Source organism: Nothobranchius furzeri, chromosome 5, assembly GCF_043380555.1.
Source record: "Nothobranchius furzeri strain GRZ-AD chromosome 5, NfurGRZ-RIMD1, whole genome shotgun sequence".
NCBI lineage: Eukaryota > Metazoa > Chordata > Actinopteri > Cyprinodontiformes > Nothobranchiidae > Nothobranchius > Nothobranchius furzeri.
This window is the reverse complement of record NC_091745.1, coordinates 49428995-49440536: the sequence shown is the minus strand read 5'-3', so window position 1 is coordinate 49440536 and position 11542 is coordinate 49428995. Positions and strand designations below refer to the sequence as shown.

Below are 11542 nucleotides of genomic sequence, written 5' to 3'. Positions count from 1 at the left end.
AAAAATTTTCTACGATAAGAATGGGAGAAGGGGCTCTCGGATGCCCCGCTGGGACAGACCCAGTTGGACACATCATGGACTCCTGGAAACAGTGGAACTTGATTTGTTTATCTCAGCTTTCTGTAGAAGACTCTGAAGACGTGTGGATATTCGTGGCGTTGGTGTCAGGTTTCCTGCTCATTGGCCTTGGAGGCTGCCTGGCTTACCGGAAAATTAACGAGCTGTCGAGGAATATTGACCTGATCCCGGACCTCAGAGATGGTTTGCACCGCACTGTGAATTCACAGACTCACATAATTGTCAAGATGAATTGTAAGCTTGGAACTGTGGTCGAGATTCATTCATTGGCACAAAAGATGGATGCCATTCAGGAGAGTGGATGAATCAGCACGGATTGGGATATTTTAATGTCCATTATTGGAATTTTGAGAGGTTGAGGACCAAGGAACTGTAAGACAGAGAGGAAATTATCTCTGTCTGGCCCCAAAACAATTTCTAATTGGAATCTGGCGTCCTTGAGCCTGCAAGGCTCCAACGAAAACTCCCCCCTCAGAAGATATGTGGAATGTGCCGTCGCTATGGCAACTCAAGTCTGTTTCCTTTCCCAGCCTGGGCGAGACTGCGGGAAGGCCAAACGTTCCAGGGTCACTGCAACCCTCCAACCCTCAATGCTCCTCCCCCTATCCACACTGAGGTGACATGCGCTGCTTATCGTGGCTGCAGGAACTGAAGTGGGGATAGTACCAACCCACCACCCCACCTAGTGGACACTTAAGTTGTGTTGTCTGAAGTCTGTTGCATCTCTGTCTGAGGTGTTTTTTTTTTGCAGAGCAAAGCTGCTCTCCTGGTGGACGGTAACTCTGAAGTGCCTTTATTTCCCTCCACCTGAACCAGTCCTCATGTAACCCCTCTTATCTCTATTAAGGTAGCGTGACTCAGGGTTGCGAATGACCACAGTCACCAATTCTTGTCAAGTGTCTTGCCCATGTATGTCTGATCTCTGAATTGTGTGTACTGAAACTCTAATTTCCCTCTGGGATTAATAAAGTATCTTTGATTTGATTGATTTGTAAGCCATAATCATCACAGTTATAGCAAATTTATTTATTTAACTTATATTTTACGCTTGAGATGTGGCATCTCATTTTCAAGTGGGTCCTCAGATCATACAACCAAAAATAAACAAGACTGCAGAGTTGTTTACATAATTATGAAATAATCACAATACAAACAAAAGAGAGAAAAGAAGTCCTGCTAAGCTGTGGCTCACCAATGGTATTTAGCTATATGGGCATATGTAGTAATCATGATAATGTACATATATCCAGTACACACAATCAAATGTATTTATGGGGAAAAAATAAATAGATAAAAGAAAAAGCTAGAACAATAACAATTCTAAACAGACCAGTTATTAAAAATAACTACCAATAAGGCAGTTATCAGAACCCATCATAGATCTACAAGAAATAAAGACTGAAACATCTGGCTTTGCATCGAATTAGTCTCATAGATTAGTTTCACCTTTTGGGTTGGATTATTGGCATGAAGGAACTTTTGCACCAGATTGTAATACAGAGACACACACCTGTTGGAGATGATCCAGTGAGTTCATCATCATTCAAAGTGACACAAGAGGAAGTAAAAAAAGAGCAGGTGTGATTGCACAGCTGGAAATTACCACTATTTAAAGGTCAACATAACTATATCTTCAATACATTTGCAGTGGTCTCTAGTAGGAATGAATGCTTCGTAAGTCATTATCGAGGGGGAGGGGACGCCATTTCTTGTAGCTAACCCACATCACAGCTGAGCTTCAGACTAGGATCTGATTCTGGAGTCTTACTTCCTGATATGTGGACATCTCTCCTCTGATTGGCTAACATCAACACGACTCTACCGCCGACTGTTGCTTTGCAACACTGATGTTTTATCTCCACAAATAACACAAGCCTGGAGGAGTTCTGCTGTGTGGTGGAGTTGCTAATGCTAACGGTTAGCTTCTACTAGCCCAGACATTCTCTGCTGTTTCCAAGGGCCTCATGTATCAACCGTACTTACGAACAGATGTGTGCATGTGTACGAACCACACATTGTGTGGCGTTCATCATTTTGTACCTGTGGTGGAAATGTTTCTAAACATCAGAAAACTTGCGTAGGAACAGCATCTAGAACACAGGGAACCGCAACACCGAAGGTCTCAGCCATCCACACATGTTCCTCATCCACTCATTATTTTACCCATTAAATAATTATTTAGGTGGAAAAACAGCTGAGTCACATAACTGGTGCTAAATAACAGGAATCTGACTTTGTGGAATGGTTGTCGTGTTTTTGTAATCACATTTTTTCTATTCCCGTTTTTATTATGTTTTTAATTATTTTAAATGAAATCAGATAATATATTTTCGTCTTTGTGAAACACCTCGTGATTTTGCTTGAGGTGCGTTTCTATATTATTATAAAGGATTTAACAGAGCTGCTGTCTGGAGTAAACGCGTTTCCATGAGCGCCCCCCGACAGGAGATCCTTCTGGAGCTACGCTGGGATTTGGGAGCTTTGTGGAGACAGACTAACCTCACAAATCCGATTCCAGTTCATTTTCTATTTTACAACTACAAGAACCTCCTCTGCTCCCCCACACGCGTTGCCAAGGTAACCAGACTGAATGACAGCTCAGAAGAAGACATTTCCAAATAAAACAAACACCCAGAACGACTCCTTTAGTGTAAAATGTAGAAAACAACCAGTTACGCTACGATTTAACACATGAAAGTATTCGTTTCTGACAGGAGCCTCTCCTTTGTCCCAACAGCTATAAGCTCTGCTACTTGTTTGGTGATTTTCAGCCAATGTCTCGGTCTCTATTCTGGGTAGAACCGGTAGAAGAAGAAAATATCATTTAGAACGCAGGAATCCCCTCACGAGCTGAGGATGTGGCGTGACCAAATATGGTTAATTGAGGGTGTTTCTGTATGTAAATAACTGAGAACGGACACGAGTATGGGTAGCACAGGTGGGATTTATCATCATACAGGTGCAGAGGAACGTGCGTACGGGAGGCCACCGCATGTTTCATAAATCAGAATTGCAACTGTTCATACGAACGTTCTAAATTCCATTCATAGGAACGAATTTAGGAATATTTCTACGAACGTTTGATGAATGAGGCCCCTGGATGCTAAACCAACAACAGTCTTCTCCTGAGTCCAGATGGGCGAGTCCATGAATGATAAGTGACAGTGTGACGTAGATCTGTCAGGCTTTTCTAATAATCCTAGAGTTTCACCGTCTGTTTTCTATCAGAAGCGACTGCAGGAGGTAGGTGTAGGAGACTATTTGGTTTCAATCTTATATCTTACTGGCCACACTCAGTAATCCGGTAAAATCTTTTTCACCACATTTCTCCGCAGTAATCTCTAGTGTACCCCAGGGCACTGTCCTGGGTCCCCTCTTCTTCATAATATACCATCTCCCTCTCTGTAATATCTTCTGCAAATTTGACATCCAGTTCCATTGTTTTGCAGATGACACCCAGCTCTTTGAACCTGAACCCTGCAGCCTGACCTATAGGGTATATTACTGTCCCCTTAAGTGAGGATTGATGCAAAGCCAGTGATTGTGTCATGAGAAGCCCTGACGTGCAGCAGTATGTTAACATGTTGGTCTAAGTAGAAACACTTAAATTCATAAAAACACACTGCTCTCTTACTGCTATAAAAAATCTGTTCCCAACAGGCAGTGGCAGATGGGTTTGTTTAATCATAAAATAATACAGGAAATATTCAAGTGACTGGAATCAAATACCCCATGATCATGAATCATAACTTTGTAATCCTCTGGTTGGCGGGTTAGATCTGTTTAAGCTGAAATGGTGAGACCCAGTTTTTTAACTGCTGTTAATGTTTTGATGGTCCAATCTCCCAGATTGATTAGATGCAGAGGTCTACATCAGCCTGATTCTTAAGACATCAGTTGAGAAACAATCTTGCTCTTTACAACTTGGATGTGCACTCAAATCAAAATGTTCTGCTTTTAAATACTGCTTACCTGTAGCAGTCGTTATGACGGCAACACCTTTCATCCACTTATTCATCCAGCGGCCCAGACTTCCCTCTCCCCAGCCACCTGGGGGAATCCTAAGGTGTTCACTAGCCAGCAGACGTAGTCCTTCCAACTTGTTCCGAGATCTCCTTTAGGTCTCTGGTCTCCACGACAGACCAGTACAACGCCCTGCATCACTACAAATGCAGCACCGACCTCATCCCTGACTTGGAGAAGGCCTTCTGCTCTTTTCAAACACCTTTACATGGTGTAAGTTTTAAGGACTGAGCCTAACTGGATAGACACTAACCAAAATCCTGCTTAGTATAAACTAGTGTACCTAGTATCTTAACGGAGGACACCTGGTGGAGGACTGTAGCGTTGCAATCACCAAGTCTTCTTTAAAATGCTTAAGATGTTCTTCACATTACTTATCAGTGTTCCTAGTGCCATCAACATTTTAGCACCAAATAAAGAAACTGATGTATTTTGGAATGAATTTATTTCAGCCAGTAGTTCAAAGATCACCCTTCAACATGCTCAGCAATAGTTTACCTGAACATGACTGATGCTCTGAGCACTGACACAATAAAATGACATAAAACAGAGGAATGCATTCAAATTTATCATTTTCAATTTTCTATATTTTGCTTTTTTTTAAACAAATTTTTTTTATTTATGATCAAGGTCTAGTCAAACCATCCCTAGACCTGGCGGAGTCAATCGTTTGGCTTTTTTTAAGAAATAATTTATCATTTTACGATGTTTTCAGAGTTTTGGGTTTTTCGATGTTTGTTTTTTTTTCTTTTTCCATCGGTGAAGCAGGTTTCAAAATGCTCAATCTGGAAAATAAGCATATACAGAACACGAATGTTAACAGCACAGTGATGATAATGTTGTTGTACACAGCCAGTTCTCCAGCATGCAGACCTTAGACGCTGGGAACACCAGCAGGGGTGGTAGACTTCTGAGCAGCCTCTTTGGCCTGGTGGGCCTGGAGCACAGCAACAGCCTCATCCACCTAAAAAACACACTTCCTTCAAACCACTGCATACAAAACATTTAACCTTCTGCAAAACACTCATCAGCCCACTGTAACCACCTTTTCTACACAACCGAGCGGACTAACCTTGGAGCGCAGGGACTCGGGTGACTCAAGCATGTGAAGCAACTCTGAGTTATCGATCTCCAGGAGCATACCAGTGATCTTTCCTGCCAGGCTGGGATGCATGTTCTGGATCAGGGGGAACAGACGCTCACCTGAAGAAGGCAGAAATCAGAAACCAATTAACCGCTTTGAGAAAATACACACAACTGGTCAGCATGATTGACAATGACCAATGAAAACGCTGGTCCATTTCTGCCGTTGGTGAACGTGAGCTGAGGATTTACTAACCCAGCATCTGCTTCTGTTCCTGAGGAGGTGCAGCAGCCAGCATGGAGGCAGTCAGGGGCTCCTGGCCTTGGACATGAACTGCCGGCTAAGGGAAGAAGGATTTAGGACAAATATCAGTCAGCTAATGAAATCATTACCACAGTAATGTGATTACTGTAACCTATTTGAAGCACCAGCAATTATGGTAATAAATGAAAACAGATTAGAGTGTGGCGCCTTCCATGGAAAAGTCAAAGGCATCCTTACTTGCTGCATGGTGACCTGTGGCTGGGATGCCATATGCTGTTGAGGATTGCGCACACCAGGAGCGTACTTGTACTGAGGCATGGCACGCACCGGGGCGGCGGCGGCTGCAGCACCAGCCGGGCGCTGGCTGAGCGCTTGATTCGCTGCAGAATCAAGGAAAACATGCTTAATCAAAACTACAAGAACGTAAAACTGGGTACAAAAAGTGGCTAGATGTTCAGGTACGCTGGACTTACGCATGCGCTGGGAAGCAATCATCCGTGGGACCTGGGTGTTGGTGGTTGTGGTAGCCCGGATGGTGTTGAAAGTCTGGGGCCTGGGTGCTGATGGACGCATAGCATTTGGCATGTTCTGGAAGTCTAAAAACATTTTTAAAAAGTTATTAATAACCTTCCTGTTCTGAACAGGACCACAGCGAGACATGGAAGGTACTTACGCTGAGGACGCACCCCCTGAGTGGCCCAACGGGGACTGGGGCGGAGCTGAGCCAACTGATTGGCAGAGTAATACGCAGGACGGTTCTGAGCCTGAGAACAGAAAAGCCCAGATTCATCAGTGAAACATCAGCACTAGAGCGCGTCTGTCACTGCCACGAGAAGGAGTGTCATCAGCACTCTCTGCTGGGTGGAGCTCACCTGTGGTATAGCAGCCATGAAGTAGCCTGAAGGAGGAGCGGGCTGGTAGGGGTTGAGGACAGGGTTGGGAACGGCACGAACTGTGGCCATCCTCTGCATGTACTGGTTGGTTAGGTGGGCCTGACGCTCCTCCTTTCTCTGAGCCAGGGCTACATACAGAGGCTTTGTAGCCACAATACGTCCATTCATTTCTGTCACTGCTTTCGTAGCCTCCTCCGGTGAAGAGAAGCACACAAAGCCAAAGCCTTTGCTGCGGCCACCCTCCATCATCACCTGAAACAGAAGATACTAGTTTCAGACCTGTAAAGGTGTAAGGAAGCGTAATGCATTCAGCCACAAAAAATAAAATGCTGTTTTTCTGAATTAACGAGATCATTTTAAAGATAAATTGAATCGTCATCAGCCCTCAGAGAACTTCATTCATTAGTTTTTTCCAACAGCAGGCAGGGATGACACGCCCACAGGTAACAGGTTCATTTACGGCCAATTACCAGTGGATGGCAGGCAGCTGCACCGTCGGCACGAGAAAACAGGAAGTCAGGCTCTTAATATCTGCAGCAGCCTCTGCTGATGATCGGCTTACTAACTGATAGCAGGTTTAAGAGGTCACCCTGCTACATTCAGAAGTTTTTTTTCGAAACCCTACCCACCCTCTTGCGTAGGATCACGCCGGTTTCACGCTGGAAGCGTTGGCGGTGCAAAACGGCAGCAGAACGATTTACCCGCGAACTTCAAAGTCCTTTTCACACCGGGAGTCTTGGCAGCGGTACGGCGTCCTCGCTGTGCTCTTCGTTGGACTCGCAAGATCACACGATCCCTCGAGACTTCAGGTCATGGCTTGTTTGTGCAATCCGTCATTAAACCAACAAGAAGGAAATCACGTTTGGTATCGCTGTTTGATGTCATAAGATGTTGCTCCTCTCCACTGCCAGGATTAAAGCCATAAAAACACATCACTGCACTTCTGGAACGATGCTGTGGGTAAATTAACCAATGGGTCACACATAAGCTTGATACATATGAAATAGCCTTGCTGCAGTTCTTTTATTTCGAAAATTACTGGAGATTTTACACTGAAACAGTGTGCGATGTCCTGTCTGGCCCAATGTTAACTGCGGAAATTGACGTGCCCCAGAAGCGGCTCGCAGCAAAAATAAAACCCGATCCTATCTGTAGCGGCTTGCTGCTTCTGGGACGCACCTGGAAATTGTTGCACCGCTCGTTTGAAACAGACTAATGGATTCTATGTGAAACAGCGCCGTCCCGCGCCGCTGATGCTTTCAGCATTAAACCGGGGTTAGAAAAACCTGACAGACCTACGGCCTAGTGACGGGGAAGGCTGTTGTTGGTTTAGCGTCCAGGAAACGAAGCAAACCATTAGCGTTAGCTACTTCACCTTATGGCAGAACTCCTCCAGGCTTGTGTTATTTGTAGAGATAAAGACATGATAAATGATCCGCACTTGTATAGCGCCTCTCAGAGTAAGGACTCCAAAGCGCTTTACACTATAGTGTATCATTCACGTTGCAAGGGTCGTGTTGCTGTTATCCAAACTGAGGCGAGATGTCCAGCCATCAGGATATAAGACCATAAAACCTGCAGTCTAAAGCTCAGCTGTGATGTCAGACTTGGCCTTGCTGAGTCCGGGGTTTTGTGCCCTGGGTATTCATTCCTTCTAGAGACCACTGAAAACGTGTTTATGAAACCACTCCCTTTAATTCCAGAACAGTGAAGTGCCTTTACCTTTGCACTTGTGATGGTTCCAAATGGAGAGAACTCTTTGCGCAGACGCTCATCATCCAGGCCGTCATCCAAGTTTTTCACATACAGATTGACACCCTGGTGTGACGAAAATGACAAAAATAAAAGTCAAAAACAAAAAATAAGATAAAATATTCAGCTTTGTGTGAAAATTCTGAATAAAGAATTTGGTATCATGAAAAATAAAGTGAGCTAGAGGTTTAGGTTATCACACTAATGAACTCATGAGTAGAAAATATAAAACCAAACATATAAAAACCCATGAGGACCTTCCATTGTGTGCATGAGAAAAGTAACCCCCCCAACAAACCTGATATCTGGTCATGCGATCCTGTTTCATCTGCTCAAACTTGCGTTTGAGTTCATTCTGACGCTCCCCTTTCTTCTGTGCCCGGCCCACATACACTTGTCTGCCATTCAGTTCTTTGCCATTCATGTCATCCACTGCCTAATGCAAAAAAAAAAAAAAAAAAAAAAAAAAAAAAAAAAAAAAAAATCAAGAAAAGCATTTATTTAAAGAAAAAAGATGCACCTTACAAAGCACATGAAACTTTGTTAAACCTTCTGTGCATCTTCATGTCTCTCGAAACTAACGAAGCCAAACCCCTTGGATTTGCCGCCCTCATCCGTCATTACACGCACACTTAGAGCAGGTCCTACAAAACAGAAAGTGTAATCGACACATTTTACAAACCGGATCACACTTTGTTACCTGGCAACTTATGCCTCTGAAATGCTGGTGTCTTACCATATTTGCCAAACAACTCTTTGAGCTTCTCATCATCCATGTCCTCGCCAAAGTTCTTGATGTAAACGTTGGTGAACTCCCTGGCACGTGCCCCGAGCTCAGCCTCCCTCTCTTTACGTGACTTGAAGCGTCCCACAAAGCTGTTATAAAACAATGATGCTTTCAAATACACAGTAACTGATGGTTTTCTGTACAAACTTTAACTAGATTACATCTTAGTCACTTCAGTATCATGCAAGCAAACAATGTTGACACGTGGAAAAAGGTCAGTTAATATTTGTATTAATTCTTATTAAAAATACATTTTAACAGTTATAAAGTCTAATCGTTTAAGGCCTTTGACATATTGGCACCTTCTAAAAAGTGGGTCATCATTTTGAAAAGTAAGCGCACCGACTCTGATTGTTAGATGTACTCAACAAGATGCACTCAAATTCAAAATGATTACATCTGAAAGGTCCAGATTAATAAAACGTAGTTAAAGTGTAACAGCAATAGCACTTACACTTTTCTGTCATTGAGCAACATGCCGTTCATTTTTTCAATGGCACGCTCAGCTGCCTCGTGGGTCTCAAAGTGCACAAAGCCGTAGCCCTTAGAGCCATTTTCATCACAAACCACCTTGAACAGGGAAGATTTAAGGGGGTTAAAACATTCCCAAACACCATGCGTGGTTAACACATCCCTGCTGTAATCTAACCTTCACCCATGCAGAGTAGTTGTTTGCACGCGCACACACACACACACACACTTAACTGCATAGTTACCTTGCAGGAAAGGATGTTTCCAAAAGCAGAAAAGGTGTCATAGAGGGCCTTATTATCAATAGACTTGTCGAGGTTCTTGATGAAGATGTTTCCCACTCCACTCTTTCTCAAGGAGGGGTCACGCTGGGACCACATGATGCGGAGAGGCCTTCCCTTGATCACATCAAAGTTCATGGTGTCCAAGGCTCGCTCAGCTGGAAGATATTTATCGGTTTAGTTTGCATCTGCAACAATTGTAGCATCTTCCCAAACACTGGGTGTCACGAGGTGCACGCTAAATACACCTGTGAGCTTAAAGGAAAATAAATGGTATTCTATTATACAACAATGGTAAAAGCCCGTCTCCTCTAAACTAGTCTGTCACGTTGCACTAGGGTTACGTACCATCAGCTGGTTGTTGGAAGTTAACATATGCATAGCCAAGAGACCGGCGGGTGATCATGTCTCTGCACACCCTAATGGAGAGGATGGGTCCGGCCGGGCTGAATTTCTCGTAAAGCATGGCCTCGGTAACATCTGGATGCAGGTCTCCCACGTACAGGGAGGCCATTGGGTAGCTGGGCGCGCTGGGATTCATGTCTGCGACCGCTGACTCGTCTAGTGGAAAACAACTGGACTCGGTTTTATAGAGGCGAATAACTTAAATAACGATGGGCTGTTTCTCTATTGTTTCAACACAAATTAGGGCAGACACAATTTACCAGCCAACAACGTGTGCTGCTCAGCCTGATAAGCAAAATGTCGACGCGTGGCCTACCCGATATGGCTCACCTAAAGGCTTCGGAATTTCAGCGCTTTAAATGACTAAAAGGCCTTAAGTACCGGCAGATTAAGGATAACAGATAATCTTAATACAGCATAAGAAACACAATCCTAAAGACAGTGAGGACGAACGTTACCAGCTAACATTAATTTTGAACGCTTTCAACAATGATGCTAGCTACGTAGCCTACTAGCGACGTTCCGATGCTCGTTCTTTTTGAAGGTAGCGTCTTTTTCGCGTTTTGGGGTTGGCAAATCAAATCCTGCTTCACCGATTCTTATTTTTCTTATAAAAATATGTCTGCGTGTGCTCTCTAGCTTTAGGTTTGTTTCATAATAATAAAAAGTGTCCCGAGACTAGCTCCGGAGCACACCCTACGCAGACGGATTACAAGACTGAAAGGAAGAACGTCAGAGCAGTGGTGCATTCACCATCACGACTTCACCTCTCAAATCTCGCGATATTTTACATTTACTGTCAAAATGGGTCAGGGGTAGCCTAGTCTACTGAACTAGTCCATTCTTGCATTGCTAAGTTTTAAATAATTTATTTAGTCTGGCTTGCCCAGATAGGTCAGGATTACTCTTTACAGGCCTAACACTGGTTAAAATTAAACGAGCTGGACAGGCTTACATGCTTGACATTGACCTGTGCTCAAACTCAGAGCTGTGATGGCTTTATTGCTCATTTTCTTTAGAAATCTATTTTCCATCACTCATTCTTATTCATGTGTGGAAGAAAAAACCCATGACAGACATCAGGGTCTGTCCGGGATGGAAGTGTTGTCTCCAGAGGTGATGTCAGCCAACCTGTTTGACCTCAGTGACCTATTTATCCCACTCTTCTAACACACAGGCACCAGTGTGGATCAATCAGGGCATTACATCAAGCCTCATACACCCTACATGTCTCTGGCTATATAAATGGACCTTTAAGACCTCACAGATGAAGGAATTCTGGTAACAGATGATTACAGTAGATTGGTAGTATTGCAACAGACCAAGTGATCAGTTTAATAGTTTATTGTACTTGGCAGTGCATTTTCTTACTACTCCAGAATAAAGTCTAGCAAGTGTACACGAGTATTTGCACTGGAAATCAAATCCGCCCATCTATAACAATTCTGACCTGTCTGAATAAATGATGAACCTGTGGAGGGCTAGTTGGGTCTGTGATGTGTGG

At 43.7% G+C, this 11542-nt stretch overlaps 1 protein-coding gene across 1 annotated transcript; it reads right to left on the bottom strand.

Annotated features, from left to right (window-relative positions):
* Window positions 1-4529: 4529 nt before the first annotated feature.
* On the bottom strand, window positions 4530-10640 carry LOC107378871 (polyadenylate-binding protein 1A). Its single transcript, XM_015949335.3, has 15 exons — window positions 9982-10640; window positions 9598-9791; window positions 9336-9451; window positions 8831-8970; window positions 8644-8738; window positions 8393-8530; window positions 8065-8160; window positions 6322-6594; window positions 6123-6213; window positions 5923-6045; window positions 5687-5829; window positions 5441-5525; window positions 5174-5304; window positions 4975-5065; window positions 4530-4886 (listed from the first exon to the last, which is right to left on the bottom strand). The coding sequence occupies exons 1-14, from the start codon at window positions 10172-10174 to the stop codon at window positions 4976-4978; spliced, it is 1908 nt and encodes a 635-aa protein (XP_015804821.1). The 5' UTR covers window positions 10175-10640; the 3' UTR covers window positions 4530-4886; window position 4975.
* Between the last annotated feature and the right edge of the window lie 902 nt (window positions 10641-11542).